General features: G+C 34.6%; 1 protein-coding gene across 1 annotated transcript in view; it reads left to right on the top strand.

The window, feature by feature from the left end:
• Nucleotides 1–20,454, top strand: part of AP3B1 (adaptor related protein complex 3 subunit beta 1) — a 246,442-nt gene extending 225,988 nt beyond the window's left edge. The window contains exons 25-27 of the mRNA XM_057740597.1: nucleotides 2,890–2,987; nucleotides 8,119–8,257; nucleotides 19,733–20,454. Of these exons, the coding sequence (XP_057596580.1) occupies nucleotides 2,890–2,987; nucleotides 8,119–8,257; nucleotides 19,733–19,886 (391 nt within the window). The 3' untranslated portion in view covers nucleotides 19,887–20,454. The remainder of the gene's footprint in view (nucleotides 1–2,889; nucleotides 2,988–8,118; nucleotides 8,258–19,732) is intronic.
• Nucleotides 20,455–20,830: the final 376 nt, after the last annotated feature.

The following is a 20,830-nucleotide window of genomic DNA, read 5'->3' on the forward strand; positions in this document are numbered from 1 at the left end:
TGGCTTCTCTACTTCCAGGATTCTGTCTGCATTCTAAGCCAAAAAAAAAGACAAAAAAAAATGGAAAGAAAAGATGTGACATGGCGGGGCGGGGTGGGGGGGGGGTGGGTGGGCAGGTCTGTGTCAGAAAAACAAAACTTTTCCCAGGAGTCCCCAGCAGATTTCTGTTCAGGCTTCATTGGTCATAACTGGGTCCCTTGATTAGTCTTAGCGACAGGAGGCTGAGAGAGAGAGACAGTGTTCAGGTGGGCGCATGGTCTACCTGAACAAAATCAGGATTGTATCAGGAGAGAAGGAAAAAAAAAAATACTGAGTAAGCAACAGGTGATGTGTGCTGCAGCAGTGTTCCAATTTTATTACATTTGCTTTATAAGACCCATGTTGGATGAACATATATCCTTAGTTTTTCATACGCAATTACATGTTAATCATTTCACCAATCACAGAAAATAAAACATGCATTAACCAAAAGTAACGAAAGTGAAACATGTCCAGTCAAGTTGAATAGTATATATTCGTCTCTTAACACATTGGCTGTTGCCTGTGGGGACATTTCAGGATCACCTTTTTCCCCCAATGTTAAGCCTGCTGCTTACCCACCTTGATTTTCATATGTGCCTTAGAAGGCAAGTCTACTTTCCCTCTTTTCTCCACCCTCGCACCCTTCTCCCTGGGCATCAGTGACCTTGGACTTGTTGTTTAACGTCTCTTAATAAATTAGGTGAAACAGAAACTACCTCTTAGGATCATTGTTAGAATATACTAAAGTAAAATACACAGTCAGTGCTGAAAACCCCTGCCTAGACTGTTAATTAGATTCCTTCCTGATCTACCTGCCTTGGGTTTCTCCTGTACTCCACCTTTAACTTTATAAACACTGCCAGCAGAGTTTATAAAACACATATGAGATCATTTATTTTCTGTTGTCAAAAGTCTCTAGTAGTCTCCTTTTTTTTTTTTTTTTTAAGGAAACTTTGAAGCACCTTTGTCTGAGTTATAAGAGTAAAGTAATCATACACTTTGTCATACAAATCAGGACACTTCAGAGAGTGAAAGGAGACATTAACTGAACAAGATTCCAGCTCGGTGGCCATGGGAGAACTGGGACTAACGGTCGTGCTGTGTATACTGTTCTTTATAGCGTGCCCCAGTCCCATCTTTTGACACACCACACTGCTCACCATCCCCAAAACATAGGTCTAGAATCCCTAGAATGCCCCCCTCCCTCCTTTTGGAAGTAAACTTGTCTCTGCCTCACTCTTGCAGCCCCTCTTCCTTGACTGTGATGCTTTCCACATATCTCTAACACAGCACTTACCTTTCTGTTATAAACATAATTGAACTCTTTCTTTCCTACTAAACTGGTGAACTTCAAGGGCCAATCTTACTTGTCTTTAAATCCCCAGACACTCACGTAGTACATGGGATCAGGTTTGTGTTCAGTAAATGTTTATTGAATTAATAAATAAATTGGATTTATTGATTTGCCTTGGGCAGTCCATGTGTGAGTAATTCAAAACATTCTTTGTTTTTTTCTTTAGTCTAGTCCTTACCTTGTTCCATTAAAAAAAAATCAGGCAGCTTAAAAGATCATAGTATATAATAGCATAAAATCAAAGTGGGTTTTCTTTTCTTTCTTTATATTTTAATATTTGTCCCTACCCCACCCTTCAAGAAAGTATTTTTCTTAACCTAATGTTTGGTGTTTCTTATCCACAATTCCTCTCTCCCTAGCCACCTTCCCACTGGCCATGAGACCCAGTTCTAACACAAAACTAGAATTCCTTCTGTGGGACTTTCAGGAAAGCTTTTGCTTTCCTGATAAGAAGGAACAGATTCAGTTGGCTCCGTTATTCACTACTCTTCCATCATCACTCTTTTTTCGTCAATGGAATGTAAAGTGGTACCTGAAGATGCAGCAGCCATCTGGCAACCATGTGGATGAGAACCAATACACTAGGGCTAGTGGAGTTGAAAGCTGGAGAAACCTGGGTTCCTAACAGCATCTTTAAGCTACTGAACCAGCCTTTGACTGGTATCTTACAGGATTACTTATACACTGAACAATAAGCATCTATGAGTATTTCTCAAGAAATTGTCAGTTGGATTTTCTGCTTCTTTGCAGCCAAACACGTTGCTAACTGATACACTTATCAACCTAACTTCAAATACGTAACTTTCAAATTTTTTTAAGTAGTTTTAGTAATTTTTTATAAAGAGAGTGGTTTCATAAGATTTAAATGAAGTAAACGCACTCAGTATTGTTTTTCTGTATGATAAAAATACAAAGTTGCCTTTCCTGAATTCTTCATGTCCTATAATTTGAAATAATAACTTTTACCACATATTGGTCAATAATATCAATGAATAATGCTACAAGAAAATAAGGGGTTTTGTTTTAAGAAAGCAAGTTTGCAGATGAGGTATTTTATTAGCACATATCTTAACACAGTATGGTCACTCCATTTTATTCTTTATTTAAAAATTAATCTTAAAAGACATAATGAAGACTAAAGCACTCCATTTTCTACACTGTTACTACAAAGTTAAAGATAAGATATTCTCTACTAGATAACGTGCATTCAGTGTTCCTCTGGTAGTAGTGGAGATATACCCTTGCTGCTTACCTGTTGTTAAAAGTTTTATATCAAATGGCATATGTACTATAACTGCATATTTTTTGTTAATATATATATGTATTTTCCAATTGAGATAACAGATGTATTTCTCTGCAAATAGTGTTGAGGAATATTTCAAGCCTTTTTTAGCTGTGATATCTAAGCCAAGCAGATCTTTATATGCTTTAATTGCACCTATTTAACTGCATAGTGTTAAGAATAATGTTTATTTATTAAGCATTTAGTTAGCTTTAATGTGTTTTTTCCTTAGTACCAAGGATGATTGCTTCAGTGTTAATATTCAGCCTCCTGTTGGAGAACTGCTTTTACCTGTGGCCATGTCAGAGAAAGATTTTAAGAAAGAGCAAGGTAAGAGATTATTAAAGTTTATTAGAAATTGGCATTCCAAATAACATGTGCTCATTCTTCTGCCTGGTCTCTAAAATAAATTACCATATGTACATAGCCATTAACAGATGTCAATGCACAGTTTTCCAATTTTTGCTAATACTTTGCATTTATAAAATAACCTTAAAGGTATATGTTTGTCTACATTCCTGGCATACTTGAAAATTGACTAATATGTCTTTTAAATAATAAATTGATGCTTAATTAACTTTTCAGTTCTGGGAGTTTTGGTTTGTCAATCTAATGATATATTCATGTGTTTTGTATTAGTGAAAATGTCAGGAATTTGGGACTTAGCAAAGTCTCATCACTATACATGTTATATTTCTGTATTTCATTTCGCTAATAGAACTTTTTTTGTGTTCTACTAATATATTTTTCCCTGTACACATTAGAGTGCCCTACCCTTCAAAACAAAGTCCAAGTTATAGCATTAAAATACCTCCGTTTCCTTTTGACCTTATTCTGTATTAAAGAAATGCTATGCTGTCAGGCTGTATCAGAGCTGAAACATTTTAAAATAAGCACCAAAAAAGAAAATATTTTCAGCAGAATGAAAGTATTATAATATCATGGGGTTGCCCCAAAGTTAAGCATACCTTTCTAATAAAAATAATATTTTTCTTATATGAATAAGGGAAAACAACTGTCCCATTTGTTTAATTAAGAATAGCGTTTATAAAACTAGGACATATTTAAATGGTATAGTGGGCAATTTTTTTAAGTTTATGTGAATCTAGGCTCTTTTTTTCTTTGGAGGTTATCAAACAAAAATTCCTTTCATCTTGAGGTCATTAAATCATACCTGTCAAGCTTCACAAAGTACTAGGCACACACAAATATCTACACCTAAGGAGAAGGGCTTGCTTCCTGACACTCCATCATTGTAGTACCACAGATTTTTTTTTTTTTTTTACTATGAACCTTTGCAGTTCGCAATGCCCAGAAGACCTATTGTAGAAACTGTAGAAGAATCTCACAAAGAAAATCTCATACAAGACTGTAAATTAATAATAGTCTTTTTATTCTTCTGCCTTATTTTTAAGTGATAGGAAAGAATGACTAAATCCATCTTTGCGGTTAACTTTTCTTGGAAGTTGATTATTGTTATAGAAGAAAGTCATATCTGTGATTTTATTTTTCTATTGACAAATTGAATTGATTCTTACATTTGCTATTCTTACCCTTTGCTGGCTAAAGCCTGCCTCTCTGCTTTACATCTGCTCAGCAAACCCAGGTGAGTGGCACACAAGGACTGAATAAGGCATTGGCACACTTATTGTTAAGGGGACATTCCTTTTTTGAAAAGTGCAGCTGAAGTATATCTAAAGCAGCAGATTATTATATACCTTTTCTCTTCCTCAGCTTTGGTTTAGAATATGTGCTTGATATTTCGATCAAGTTTTTTGTGCTCTGCTGTGACTGAGGGATTTTTTCCCTGACTAGCCATACAGAACCGTAATCGCGTGAGAGAAGTGCGCTTGGAGAACAGCTGTGGTCCTCTGTGGAGCTGTTGCCAAAATTCCTTTTTCTTCTGCCATTTTACTTCTATGGTTGTTGATTATTTGTCTGAATAAATCTGGCAGCTGTTTGCTGTGTTTAATAGAGCAGAAAGGCTACTCTGAATAAAGCTATTTGAAAATTTGTTTATATGAAGTATTTGTAAATCTTTGCAAGTCTCTTGGCATTTCTGTATCATTCTTTCTGTCTTCCTGAATTCATTCTTTGATATGGATCTTGATGCTGGCAAATTTACCGCAGGTTTAAAGAGTCTTTTCAATAGCATCTTTTTAGTTCTAGATTTCAGCTGCTTTGGTAATAGAGGTCTCAATTCTCAACTTACACGTGTATTTATTTGTTATACTACTCTAGGAAGAGCTTAGCTTATTTTGCAGAAGATACCTAGAAATGACTCATTAACTAAAAATTCTAAATCAGGATAAAAATTAGTTTCCTCAGGTTTTATCATTGCAAACTTTCGGAAGGTAAAATGCCAGTAAATTTAAGAAGTGTCTGTGTGTGTCTTTACATGCTAGCTTTAGCTTGTTTTTCTACTTTAAATAAACTGAATTTACATACTTAATATCTCATTTCACAGGGCGTATATTTCAAGACTCCAGAAATGTATTTAAATGTATTAACTAGGATTAACTGAAGAAATTATAATCAAAAACATGAGGAATAATGGTTCTGTTTTTATACTACCAATGTGCATGTTTGAAAAGTGTATATAATACTAAAGTAGAATACTTCTAACAGGTTGTACATATTAGATTAATATTTTTTGTAACAGAAATGTTTTGTTTCTAATATACAGCTGGATCTATCACTTTTTCTCAGTTGTTGCATTTAGAGTTCCATGACCAAACATGAATTTTTATAAGATTGGTAGTCAAAGTGCGAAACGAAAGATTGGTTTATCCTATATTTTGAAGTTATCCACAGTATTCAGATTATGGGTCTTAACCAGAAGCCATATTTTTTTCATTATTATGAGTTTTGAGCCTTGCAGAATTAGTTCATGATCTAGCTGTGGGATGGTTTCAGTATTATAAATAAAGTGAGACCTCTGTTTTAGTTTTAAAAATGTAATTTCATTTCTTGAAGCAGTTTTAATTGTAAGAGACCTAAGCCAACTGCTTATTCCAGATATCCTCCTCTTATTCATTTTCTTCTTATGAATTAAATTGAAAATCTAAATCTTACAGGAAATTTTTTAAATCTTATTTTATGTACATTTTAGCAGTTAATTACAAGTAGTTAACCTAAATTAAGTGCTGTCCACTGCCTCACCAAAATTAGGTAAATTCTAATGAAGCAACAAATTCTGTAGTCTGAGAATTTAAAAATATTTTTCCAGTAACTTTACCTTTATTATGTATGAGCAGGCTGTGTAGTCTTTAAAGTCTATTTTTGTAGAAGAAACTTTTAATTATATCTTGGCATATTTTTCTTTTTCGCTAATTTAAGAATACCTGATATATTTTCATTTAGAAAAAAATCTCTAGTTTAAGAAACCTAGAACGGCTACTTAATTTTATTATGATTTATGCCTCCATCTTATGGGTTCCTAGCTAGCAAGATGCTAATTCTTTAAATGGTCAGACATTTACTATTTTCTGGCCCTTAACCACCACAAGCAATCATATTTGATGCCCCTTAATTAGTGCACCTTTTTTTCTTTCCAGGTTCTTTTTCCACCTCAGCAATCGAGACAATACATTTGCTTACCATGCTGCTCTCCTAAGTGTTCTTTTGCATGTAAATTAATCTTGATTCAGTTTACACTGTCATGCTGAGTGGTACAAATTGCCTATAACAATAAAACAGCATGAGTTAAAAATAAAGGGGGGTGGGAAGGCAGATTGAATGTGTGCCTTACTTGATAGGATGTTACTTTGCTTTATGCCAATACATTAGCTGACGATAATGAATCTTCTGTTCTGAAAAGCATGGTTTAGTTGATTTTTTTAATTTTACTTCAATGGAGCAGTACCTTGTCTCTTATAGACCAAGTTAGACAAACCATTAATGACAAGAGTGTTAAGGTTAAATATGAAGCAATGCATTCACTTCTCTGAGTGCTATCCATCTTTCCATTTACAGGAGCTTGACAAAAGTACTGGCTTTGTACAACATTTCCTTTAATTACACGCTGCGGGAAACAGGCTTTTAACATAAACATAGTTGCATTCATTTATTCAGCAGTTGCTCTTCAATAGAGCTTAATGGAGAAGGTTTAAATCCTAAATGAGTACACACATCTCTCAGCAGTGTTATGTCAGCAGCCACTGTGCTTTACTTAAAAGCAGTGTTTGACTGCTTGTGTGGTTTTTAAAGCTTTTGCCTAATATTGAAGTTAAACAGCCTAAGACAGAACATAGTGTCCCCGAGTTTGAAAGTGGTTCGTAAAAAGTGTTCTTTGTTAAAAGCTAAATAAGTCTTTTTACAGTGCTGGGCTTCAGTGTCTTCATACTGCTGATTATAGGGATTTTTAAAAATTTCTGTTGCATTTCACTAAATAACAAAATTAAATACATAGTCCTAAAGGTGAAGGGCCTTTTGAAAATGTAAAATCAGCTTTTACCATTTTCATAAATTTTGTAAACTATTATACACATATCAAATGTCTCAAAAGATAATCATTTTTAGTAGATACTGTTAGGTGTCAGTGACATATCACAGATCCAGATAGATGACATTTATTATAACTATTTTATTTTTTTCTAAGCGGATACTTAATTTCAGTATTTGTTCCAGGTGCTTGGTATGTTACAGAAATTGTCTTTTGAGCATTTGTACATAAGATTCTGATATTAATGTCGTGTTATTTCGATGTGGTTTTTGTTCAAGATTTTGCTTAACTTAGTTTCTTTCTTAAATACTATTTGAAATGTCTCTGGGATTTAAGTTTTCCCAATTTACATTGTTTCCTTTGTTTTCAAATGTTTTTGCTTCAGAAATTTCGGTGGTTTTTGTCAATAACCATAGTTCCATTTACTAGGCAAATATAATACTGTTATCACTAAGAGTAGCTTAGATACTTGTCCATTTTTGAATCACATAACTGTTTAGTAACTTTCAGTCACTATTGAGATAACTTTGATCCATTATATTGAGACCGTTCATCATGTAATGCTGCCAGTTATTCCAGAAACACTTTGATTTGTTCTCAAGCAGCATTTGGCAAGAGAGATCTTTGAATGAAAAGAAGAGGGAAAAAAAAAAAACCCTAAAAAGTAAAAACTTAATAGTTTATATATATAGCCCAAATTAACTGAGTATATTTAAAGGGACTGAAATTGGAATTTTATCTTTGTGATTCTACGTTTTTATCAATCTTGTATTTAAAATCAGGTTATTAAGAGTGATGTTCAACTGCCTTTTAACACATTTTTCAACACAAGGATTTAACTTTTTTTTAATCAGTTGCAGTTCATTTTAATTTTATGATAATTATCTTGTAAATTATATTCTGAAGTGCTGTTTCTTCTCTTTCAAAAGTTTTTAAATTTTGGCTATGAATTTAAAATTGTTTAATGTAATTTTCATAAAGAAATTAATAAAGGGGAGCCTTCTTTTGCTTTTACAGGAATGCTAACAGGAATGAATGAAACTTCTGCTATAATTATCGCTGCACCGCAGAATTTCACTTCCTCTGTGATCCTTCAGAAGGTTGTAAACGTAGCCAACCTAGGTGTAGTCCCTTCTGGCCAAGATAATATACACAGGTAGGTCCGCTGACAGGTGATGTGGAAATAACTTGTATACATGTATAAATATATAATTTTCAATTTGTAATTTTCCTTGAAAATAATAATCCCTAAACAATATATGCCCCTCCTTGTTTATGATGATACATTTGATTGATGGGTTTGGATTCAGGACCTCTTCCCTATTTCATACAATCCTTAATACATGGATATGGGCTTTCCTGAAAGATACAGATAGTGTACCTGCATTTTATAATAGCTTGGTGATTTGTAAAGGCACAAATATGTGAGGTATTGTTGAAAATTTCTTATTTCACCAGATTCAGGGAATTCCAGGAAGAACTGTTTTATAAAGCAGTGGATTTGGACTTTTTACTTGAAAGGGGGGAAGTTTGGGTATAGATTTCCTTTTGACAGCAATCCCCTAAGGCTGCTTCCCGTAATAAGGAGCTGCTAGACAACCACCGTGGGGCCAAATGCAGCTTCTGTTTCTTAAACCAGGAGATATCTTCACCACCAACCATCTAAAACATGAGGGCCAAGTTATCTGTCCTTAAGGTAGCAGAAAATATGATTAGTGTGTGCCTTCTTTGTATTCTCATGAATGCTAGTGGCTTGAAATGAAAGTAAAATAATTACTTCTTAAATAAACATGCAGTGTGTTAGTCTTCTGTGAGTTTAAGGGAATTCATTGCAAACTATCTTTAATTCCTCTGCCATTCTACTGCCAATGGCATACTTCCATCATTACGTTTAGGAAATAAATTTAAAATCTAAGAGGACTTCCCTGGTGGCGCGGTGGTTAAGAATCTGCCTGCCAAGGCAGGGGACATGGGTTTGATCCCTGGTCCGGAAAGATCCCACATGTCTTGGAGCAACTAAGCCCATGCGCCACAACTACTGAGCCTGCACTCTAGAGCCCGTGCTCCACAACAAGAGAAGCCACCACAATGAGAAGCCCGCATGCAGCAATGAAGACTCAAGGCAGCCAAAAATAAATTTAAAAAATCAAAGAGAATGCCTTCAAACCTTTAAAAATTGTATTTTTTAATTAATACAGAGGCAAGAGAGGCCCCATATAAAGAGTTCTTTGGGTGATCTGGGGTTTTTAGACTCAGCTCTGCCACTATTGGGCTTTATAACTTCTCCTTGTGGACTTTAAGTTCCTCATCTGTTTGGAAATGGATGGCAGGGAAAAGAAGGTGATTGAAATGAAATTCTATTATCTCTGGAAGAACATTGGGCTTGACCTCAGAAGAGCTGAGTTATATAGAGTTGCCTAAAGTCATCTACTAATCATGACAGAATGAAAACTGCATGTACTAGTCAAAACTCAAATTTACCTTGTGCTTTTTTTTTTTTTTTTTTTGAGAGGGAGGTCCTTAAGTAGCTCAAGAGATCTGATGCTTCCATTTCTTAATTTATGATGAGCCCTATATATCTCACATAGGGTGGTGATAAAATAATAAAATGGATATAAGGTCATCATGTTGGTACTACCATGCAAATACAGCTTATCTATCAGTTAGTGTTGTTCAATGGGGGAAAAATCAACAAAAAGAAGGCTTTTCAGGAAAAAATTTTGATTCTAAGTCTTCCTTGTTTTATTTTCTGCTTTAAATACTTTTTTTCACTTTCCTGAGTGATTTTCTTCAGCAGAAGTAGTTCTGTTTTATTTATTTGCCCTTATTGAATTATTAAGATTACTAAAACACCAAAATATTATACATCAACTGTAATTTTTAGCTTATGCTGTATGAAATTTTACCTGACACATCTGGTATCCATCAGTACTTCAATCTTATTTTAATATGTTCTTTGGTAGTAAACAAAACAACATAGGGTAAGCCTAGTTTATGTTGGAACTTCTAATTAAGTTTTTGTTTTGCTTTGTATGTGGGTTTTTAACTTTTCTGAAAACAATGACAGTGTTCTAGATTTTTGTTTCTTGGAAGAAAATAGCCAAATTACCTTCTCAAAGCCAACTAATATAAAAGCTATTTTCCTATTGGGAAACAGACTAAGAAGGACACTTAGCACAGTTGTATAATTCTTATCAAAGCATGAAGTTTGCCTGTAACTTGTCTTGGTGGTTTAGAACTTAATGCCTGTTCAAGTGATAAAGTTATAGTTAGTTCTCAATTATCCATAGCAGTGCAGGGGAGACACGCAACTAGGAGCCATGTCTATTTGGCTTTGGAATGCAAAGATTGCACTTATGCTTAATGTCCATGGTCCCCATACACTTCTGCAATGTCTTGACACTTTTCTAATCCAGGCTTGTCACAGCAGCCTGGTATTTGGTTCTGTAACTTGGTAGAGGAGCCCGAGTTATTACAGAGCCAAAAGTGAATAAAATGCCTATGTAGAATTCAGAATGGGCTGTGCTATCCTAACTTGCCTCACAAGTCTCATCATACTTATTGAAAATGTTTTACATTTGCTTTTTTTTTCAGTAAGGTACGGCTATAATAATGTTTTAAATTTTAGAAGGCTTCCAGGTAATAAATGCCTAGAGTTATTTGTAGTTTTCATACAGAAATTGACAAAAATTATTATCCTGCAAATGGAACATTTTTTGCCATTCTTTTACGCTCAGTAAGTTAAAACCAAAATAAACAATTATTATTAAAATCTGTACCAATGGCTTTCTTAATTTCATTTAAAATGAAATAGCAATTACTGTTTATAACAACAAAAATTAACAGTTTACCATTTTATTGAATTGTATTAATGTTTTTGACAGTAGTGTTCAATAGCATATATACCCTATGGAATGAATGAGTTTATATATCTAAGCTTATATTATTTAATTGTTAGTAATAAAACTGAAATCTCTGTGAGATTTTTAAGTGACTTCTCTATTCTTCTGTGGGAGTTGCTTTTTTGAGTTTATGAAAAATAGGACCAAAACCATTCTTGTATTCGTCAACGATAATCAGTTTTAAATTACTTTAAAAACAATAAGCATGAAAAGCATTTTGACCATTAGTATTTTAAGAAATTAAAAATTTCAGTGCAATAAATTATTCTTGTCTGGCCTACCTATGTTCTATTTAATTTTTCAGGATCTTTTATTTCTGAGAGGACTTTTTAATTAGCATTAGAATATCCTTTCTGACCGTTCAATGAATTAAGTTCCCGTTGTCTCGTTTTAGGATAATTTATTCCTACTACTCTTCACAATTTGAATATTTTTTACATTAGATGCCAAGTTTCAAAGTATTTAATATAAGAATTAGCTAAGAAAAAATGACTCTTCATTAATATGCAGAAGTGTGTAATAGTATTACAAAGTTGAAATTTTAATTGAATACGTAATAGAAAATGGTTCCTAACACATTAGCAGAAAATACCTCCATTAAGAAAAAGTCAATTAAAGGAGCACAAGTTTTATGGAATTCAATTCAAAAACCAGGAGCATTTTCAGTATAGCTAACCACATTTAAAGATCAGTTGAGAAAGTATAACTACTTTTAGATTATGTGACATTTAGTTTTGATTTTCTAAATGAGCCATAGAATCAGAAAGCCAACGAGTATACTATTGAAAGACTTAATTTTATCTTCATTTCTGTGGTATGTACTTACTGATTGAAAAAGCTGCTCTTTGAGAACAAAACCATCTTATTGAGATCTACAGAGTTATGGTCATTGTGCCAATCTGTTATTTTCCAAATTACAGTTACCACACGATAAGGGGTAATACAGAAGTCAGAATTAAAAAAAAATCATAAAAAAGCATTTATTAAATATACAGCCAGACATCTTCATGTCCTGTGTTAGATACTCATATATGAGAATGTGAGACACTGTGAAAGTCTTAAAGCATATTATTTAAAACAATACTAATAGAGTATATACAAAGGGCAGAATAAACAACAGTAAAGCAGTACATGAATAGACTGAAAAGTTAAAAGGTGAAGATTTTATGTGTTTTAGGGGAGATTAGAGAGATTAGCATGGGAAATCCTAGGTTTATCCGGGGCCAGAAAAATTTACTGAGCTCCTCCAAGAAAGAAATTAAGTAAGGGTTTATGAAGGAGATTTGTATTCAACAGTGTAGAAACTGAGGTGCATTTGCTTTAATTACATTGCTTTTCCTCTGATAAATTTGTATAATGACCAAAATGCAGAAAGCCAAAAAAAATCTATACCTTCAAAATCTCCAAGGTTTTCCTGTATAAAATAACCATGTGGGAGTTTGTGTAAAACTCAGTTTCCTGAGACCCACACCCAAAAACTCAGATTCAGGACAGCTGGGATAGGGCCCAGGAATCTGCACTTCAGCCAGTACTCCAGGTGGTTGCAGACAGATGTTCCAAAAGTTCATAGTTTATGATAGCTACATGGCATATTTTTAAATATATTTTTCTTTTATGTTTCTTTTTTACAGGTTAGTCATTAAGGAATACCACTAGGCAAGGTGTTTGATTTAGGTTTTTCTTCTTTATATGCCAGTGTGCTCCAGCAAGAAAGTAATCAGAGTAGCACATTACAGTGGTGGCTGTGAGACAGTCTTAGACCATAAGTAAAAGTTTGCTTTTCAGCAGTCTCAGCATTTTACATTTTACCCCAGTTTCAGGAATTCTGACATTCATATACAGTAGTATTGTTAAAAACAGTTGTCATACAACCTACTCATTTTGCCCTTTCATGAACGACAAATTGACCTTATAAAGGGAAAATGTGATATTTGAGTGAAAACAGAAAGCCATGTCTCTGTCATGATTCTATTTTAGTTCTTAGCTTATGCAGTAAGACCTTAGAATAGCTTTCATTATTAACTTGTATTCAGTACTGACTTTCCTTTTTTTTCCCTGTGTGTATCTTAATCTATGGTTTGGATGTTGTTTACCCTGCCACTTTTTTTAACTTGCAAATTTTGAACATATACAACCTGTGAATAATTACAGTCCTAATAGAATAAATGTTGTTTAACTGTTGTTCCTTAGGTTCTTAACTATTAGAAAAATCTGGTGCTGTGAATGGAACCATGAATCCATGGCAACCTGGCAGCCAACTTTTTAATTTACCAACACACTTAAAGAGAGTTTTAGGATTAAAATTAAAATTTTTTTACTTAATTAAAATAGTTGTAACGAACAACTTGTTTTATTTCTAGTCCTTAAACTCATCCAGTGAATCACTGTTGTATACATGTTTAATGGTTATTAACAGGAGAAATACTGGTATATACCATTGTTTCTATCCCAAAATATCTCTATTGTGTAACTCCTTCATTCAATATTTTTTGAAGACCCTTGTGACAGATTTTGTTGGTGGCTGGGGTTACAAACATGAATGACATAGTTATTTCTTAGTGGGGTCTTTGATATTTTCCTTTTTTCTGTTCTTAAGTTGATCAACTTTTGGGTTATTGTTTTTGTTTGCTAGTTATTTTATTTCTTTTCCTCTGATAACTATGAAATATTTAAATACTAGGTAATTTTGAAGGACTGTAATGGAAAAGAATGACATTTGATGTCTTGGTGCCCTAATTTTATAAGCCTGATACTGTAGTCACCATACTTCATCTGTCTTAAAACAAAAGTTTTGTACAAACAGTTATTTATATTATGAAGATGCCACACTTCACTTTTCTATAATATGACAAATTGGAGGGAATTCCCCACAGTCCAGTGGTTAGAATTTGGCGTTTTCACTGCTGAGGGCCAAGGTTCAGTCCCTGGTTGGGAAACTAAGATCCCCACAAGCCCCACAGCGCGGCCAAAAAACAAAAACAAACAAAAATAAATTGGAATCTCAAACAGGACTAAGATTTGTGGGACCTATTTTGTGAACAGTTTTTCTCAAGTTGGTGGTTGTCCACTAGGGGGCAGCACTGCTTTTTATCTGACTGCTTTGATCTCTGCAGGCTCTGTGAACAGCATTTCATTGAAAAACAAATGTGGACCTCGGTTAATTTTTACATGAAAGGCGTATTTGAAAATTTCAGAAATAATCAAACTGCAGTTGATTTTTGCTTTAAAACATTTTATATTTAAATTTTATTTAATTCCACCATTTGTGAGGTAATATTCTACAATGCAACAGTTTTACAAATAGGAATATGTAATTGTTTTCATGTAAAAAAATGAAAGAAAGGTATACTTGATGATTTTCCTTCTGGGTTGACAATTTTATAAGGAATCAAAGAATGGGGTAAGAATTTACCCCCGTGGTTTTCTGTTGTTAAGTCCCATTCCAACCCATCCCACCAGACAAAACAAAAATGCTCTGGAATAACTGGAATGTTTCATGTCTTTTTTGAGAAAGTGCACTTAGTTTTTTTAGCTTTCCTGTGTAAAGAAAGAGAGTGCATCGTTGACAAGACAGTGTGGGGAATCATTTTTTATACCAATTCTAAAGATTAGAATACAAAATAGAGCCCTAAATTATAATGCCAGCTTATTTTTTGTTTTAACTATTCTCATCAGGCTGTTAAAGGAAAACACTACAATATTGCTGGCTTTTCTAAGTAATAGGGGAAAATACATTGCTTTGAATAAATTCTCTAAACTTGAATCACATGTAAATTTTTTCTCAATATTAATTCAATAGTGTAATGGGCTTAACTTCAAAATACATTTTTATAGTCAACAAAATGGGATTTTTTACAACTTAAAAATTCTCTGCCTTTTAAAAATGTTATGCTGTATTAACTCAAAATTATAGGGACTTATCATTTTAAATCCTTTGAAAAATACTACTACAAATCCACATGCTTTGGTATTTGATGTTAGGAAGCTTATTCAAACCAGTATTTCTTACATATAATCATTGTGCGACTTCATTACACATTTGTCAACTTTGGACTAATTATTTTTATACAGCTAGGGCAGGGCACTGCATCTTGTGATCGTCTTTCTTACTAATAGGATTCTGTCTGCTTCAGCAGGCAGTAATTGAAGGCTTCATGTACAGAGTAGGAAAAAAAAAGTTTTAGCCTGAGTGGGCCATTGTCACAGCTTCTGGTAACCAGTAGAACAGAAAACACAAGAAAATTGAACTCAGAATAGAAAAATCAGAAACCAGGAAGACTATCCAAGAGAAGAAAAAGCATGTCTTAGAGCTGTTGCATTAAGTGTAGCAAATATGATTCTGCGTTAAAAAAAAATTTTGTGAATATCCTGGAGATTGATGCAGCTTCTCCGATAAATATTTTTTAATTCATGTTGTTCTGTTAACACTTAAGTTATTAAAACAATTGAGTTGTAGGATTCTTTTCCTTCCAACAAAGAACATTTAAGGTCATAGCCATTTTCTCAAAATCTAAAAAAAGTATGGTTTAAGCTCATGAGGGAATATGTCTATGCATTGTAGATAATATATTTGTTCAAATTTGTTGTTGTTATTTGACCTGTTCTCATAATTTTGTCAATAGTTAAAACAAATTAAGTTTCTTTAGAAGAGTAGTACATGCTTTCTGTTCAGGTTTGGCAACCAGCTTATTGTCTTTTCCTTTAAATCTTAGGAATTCTTATAGACTTCAAAGATTAAATGTCAATTGCTAGAGATAATAGACAAAAAGACATTTAATAAGATGAAATACAAATATATCCAAACAGTTTTACCTTCTCAGTTGGTGATTACAAACAGTGAATGCTTGGTGGTAGAATGAAAATGAAAAATTATGAAAAATACCTAGATGCTATCCTTTTAATAACCTGGAGCCCATCGTACGTAGGCAATACATCTTTAACTGTCATCCACTTATTTGTTCTCATTTGAGGTGTTACTGTTATTCGAGGTTGGTTGGTCTCCCAGTCGTCCCTCCCTATGTTACAGCTCCATTCAAGGTTTTGTATTTTTCATTGCTGGTGTCTCTTTTGAAGAAGGGGGTGGGGAGGGTGTTTATTTTTTTTTTCATCTTTAAAGGCAAAAATTTTAAATATGTTTTGACAAAGCATCAAGTCAAGATGCTTTGAATTACAGAATATTACAAATCAGGTACACAATTTTTGAAGAGAAAAATCTTCCTTCTTAAAGTTTCTGGAACAATAATAGATTATATGCATATTAGATAAATAAGAAAAACCTTAATTTACCTGTAGACAGATAAAAAACAAATATTAAGAGGGCATTTTGCATATACTAAGAGAATGTATGTGATGTAGAATCAGAAAGCTTGGGTTCAGATTCCTGCTCAGCCATTCACTAGCTATGTGTCCCTGAGCAAGTTTCTCGACATCTGTGGGCCTCAGTTTCCTCATCTATAAATTGATCTGACTCATAGAATCAAATGAATAATGGAACTGAAGTACTTTGTATGCACTGAACGCAGCACTTAATAAACGATAGCTGCTATTATCATTTCAAAAACTTCACAGGTCTTCTGAAAAAAATTTGTCACAATGTGGTCTTAGTTTGAGGCCAAGTCACAAAGGTTCTGATGTCAACCATTATTTACAAATATGTAAGTATTTGACCCAAGCTGTGTTTGTAATCAGTGTACTTAAATCCCAAAGCTAGCTATTTGTTATTTCTAACTAGTACTCTTTCCATACTCTTTCCATAACTATCTTTTAAGTGTATATTAAAACATAGCCTGTTTGGGAGTTAAATGAGTAATAAATGGGGGGGGGGGGGGGGGGGGGGCTTCTGCTTTCCATGGACCAAAACAAACCAGTGTGTTCTTTTGCTGTGTTCCAATTAAATACATCCTTTTTGAACTGTGAAATGAGAATGTCAGAACATCTCATCTTCTGGTCTTCTGCTTTGAAACATTGCTTCCACCATTTGTGCCCAGTAGAACACAGAGACCTAGGTAAAAGGCAGTAGCTTTCACACCAGCTAACAGATTTTATTGCTAGGGTGATTTGCTTGGCGTGTTTCCCACTGCAGTGTAAGCAAATGCCGCTTTTCTTCTCTGCCCCTCTTCTTCACAGTGTTGAGCATTTTGTGGTAGGTACAAGACACTAGTTTTAATCTCTGTAAACATACTGACATCAGAATTGATATTTGTCTGTGCTGAGTTTGTATTATTGTAACATCAACCCTAAGTTTTAATAGAAAAGAGATAAAAGGTGCCTTGGGGCTGTGCAACCCTGACAGTCAAAGAGCAGCGCTTTTGCGTTCCTATTCAGACTCCGTCTTCTTCTCCATGGTCCCAAGGCACAAATGTTAAGTAAATAAAAGGACTACTAAGACTATCGTTGACATAATGATAACCCAGTCAGAAATAGGGATCTCTGCTGAAATATTTGTTGAATGAAGATTTGGTAATGATGACATCTGTGATGAAAGTTGCATAAATGGATGAGACAATAGAGCCGTCGTTTCTATCATCTGGTGACATGATTTAACAGAAATACAGAAATAGGGTTCTCCTATGACGCAGAGGAACCTCGAAAATTTGGACAAAAGAAATGCAGAAACCTGCAAGGGGTATAGAAAAGGGAGGTCATATGAGGGCTGGTGATCTTGTGTTCTCTCAGAGATGCAGCTGAGGTGCCCAGTTCCTAATCTCTTGTGTGGGCGTCTAAAGAACAGATGGGTATTTATGTCCAGAGTTTTATAAAACCTCTTTAAAAACATTGGCACTATTTCTGTTCCTAAACTGGCTACTTACAGTTGCTTCTCTCAGTGGAAAAAACTGCTCAGTCGGATTCCTGACAAGTCTTCAGCATGTTTGGAGAGAGTACACAAATAAATGTCTAGGAAGGTTTCTAACATACTTTATCTACCACCCATTAGCTAACATTTTAAAACATGACTTAAAAGTGTTGATAATATTTTCAATTCAGTAAAATCAGCATATCTGTTTCACTTTTGATGCATTATTCTAATTATTATGGAAAATGATTTTCATGATTCTGTTTGGGCCAAAAAAATGGCTTTTTAGGTTACCTTCGCCCCCCCCCCCCAAAAAAAAGAAAAAGAAAAAAATCTAATATGTTATGAGATCTCGATGTCATTTTTAAAAAAAAACTCAAAAAAATTACTTTTCATTTAAAGAGAATCTGCTTCCTGCTTAAGTGGCTAATATTTTAATTAAGTCAGGAGTGAAGTTTTTCTGAGTGTCTCCTGATAAACTCCGTCTTTTATGTTGATGGTAATTAAGCAGATCCCCAAGGACGCTGTGGGCTCTGCGCAAGGCCCATGCTAATTGTCAGACATGAGACACTGACCAGTTGGTTTGCTCTTGAATAGCCTGCAGCGTGCTGTCAGCGCAGCAGTCTGATTTTTATGTATTGTGAGCCGTTGTCAGGGCTAACTGGGTGCCATTGTGGCTGAAGATGTCGCGCAAATTGAGGCAGATGGCTCAGATTCAGACACGTGTCCTGCAGAAAGGGGAAAGGGGATTGGCCCTGCAAAGTGGGGTCACAGCAGGTCACAGACCTGCTCTACACTTGTTAGTGTTTTCAAAAGCTCATGCGCAGCAACTTTGTTTTTCTCCAGTCATCCCTGCAACCAAACCCTCTCCCCCCCCCCACCCACCCCCCAAAAATTGTGGAAGATGCTCCATGTGGAAAATGGAGGCCTAGGAGGGGACCGTCCTCTCGTCGTCTCTGGGGCTCTGCTGTGCAGGCAGAATGAATTAGCAGGATTGACAGAAGTTCTTTGTGCCTCCAACGGCTTTGCAGTCAATTGCAGTGCTTAAAAGGCTAGTTTTGCTTTTAATTCCATGTAATTAGTAGGTTCTTCATGTCTTGGAATTTAGTAATGGAGCCTTAGACCTCGTTTCCTCTTTCATATTCTAAAGCAGGAAGAAGATCTAATGTTTTGAACATTAAAAAAAATATAAACAGAGGGAATGTGGTGTTGCACTGGGCTGTCACGTGATTTTGGTTTTGTTTTGTTTTATTTTGTTTTTTCCTTTTAAAAAGTTTTATTGAGATGTAATTGACATACAATACACTGAATATATTTAAAGTGTACAATTTGATATATTTTTTCTTATTAGTGATGTATATATGGCAATCCCAATCTCCCAGTTCATCCCATCCCAACCCCCGCCCCGCTTTGAATATTTTAACACGTGAATTCGTTGAAACTTAAGAGTTCTGTAATGCACATAAAGTGGTCTAATTTCTTGCATAATCATTTTCAGAAATGAGGAATTAAAATTTCAAGCTCTTTGAGAAAGGTACCTTTTCTTAACATGTTTTAAAGGTAAAAAGAGTGGTTTATTTTAAACGGCCCTATGCATGGTGAAATGTTAAAAATCAAGGGAATAAGTGATTCCCAAATATGTAGTAATGGAGAATTATTCACATGCATCTGTTGTTCAAACTAATAAGTAAAATAGAGCTCCTTTTTCTGTCCTGTTCCCAAAATATACTGAAATTACCTGCCTGTGGTGAGCATGGTGCTGGGCAGTTTATTGATTTTTCGAAAGAAGGCTTGGCTTTGGGTTTTTGGCAGTAGGGAACCGGTAATAAATTATTGAGAGAAAAAAAAGAGTTATCTTAAACCTATTTGAATGTATGCTGTCTCCTTTTTCCCCCTCATGATAAAAGATCTCTCTTTTTTTTTTTTTTTCTTCCAGGTTTGCAGCTAAAACTGTGCACAGTGGGTCATTGATGCTAGTCACAGTGGAACTGAAGGAAGGCTCTACAGCACAGCTTATCATAAACACTGAGAAAACCGTGATTGGTTCTGTTCTGCTACGGGAGCTGAAGCCTGTCCTGTCCCAGGGGTAACCTGCTTACATCTGGACTTCAGAATCTGGCACACAACAAAAGTGCCTGGCATCCACTACTGCTGCCTTTCATTTATAATAATAGCCCTTCCATCTGGCAGTGGGGGAAGAATACACTCTTGACATTCTTGTCTCCTGTTTTAGAATGCTAGTGTGTATCTATCATGTATGCAATACTTTCCCCCTTTTCGCTTTGCTAACCAAAGAACATATATTTTACTGTCAGTTATCTCAACTCCTAAATCCATGTGGCATTTTCTCTGTCCTGCTACTTCTTCTGGCCTTCTCAGCTCCCTTCTCTTTTTCAACAATGATGGACATGAATTGGATACTTCAAATTCATTGGAAATCATCTTCCCTCCCGCAGTAAGCAAAAATTAGCCTAGAAACAGTATACATGGCCTCTCAACTTGGTATATGAAAATGGGATAGCATACTTTTTAGAATTAAATTCAAAAACAATGATTTGTCTATAAAATTTTGTTCTATGAATTTCCTGGTGTAATTGGTTATTGACAACTGTCATCATGAAATTATCTCTGAATCATAAGATAAATAAACTAAAACCTGAATAACATTTGTCTTTGCATTTTTAATGAGGAATTGTCTGTAATCCTGAAGTTCACATACCGAGGTTTCTTCAAAGTAAATATTTTGAGTGTTATGCAGAGAAACAGTGGGGTTTAGTTAGTGAAAGAAAAACCACTTTCAAACCAGGTAGATTTTCTACTTATGTTATAGTTAGTTAACTCCAAGAAGAAAGTTAATATGTTTAATAACAAAAACAAAAATCTTCATGACTCTGTGTACAATTTTGATCTCTTAGTAGGGATCCAATTACAAGGCCTGTTATAACTGCTGAAGGAATCCTTTGAGTCTCATTGTTTCTTTACAAATCTCAAATGCCCAACTTTGATGGACTGACGTGCCTTTGGAAACTAACTA

The sequence above is a fragment of the Hippopotamus amphibius genome, chromosome 1 (genome assembly GCF_030028045.1).
Source record: "Hippopotamus amphibius kiboko isolate mHipAmp2 chromosome 1, mHipAmp2.hap2, whole genome shotgun sequence".
Classification (NCBI taxonomy): domain Eukaryota; kingdom Metazoa; phylum Chordata; class Mammalia; order Artiodactyla; family Hippopotamidae; genus Hippopotamus; species Hippopotamus amphibius.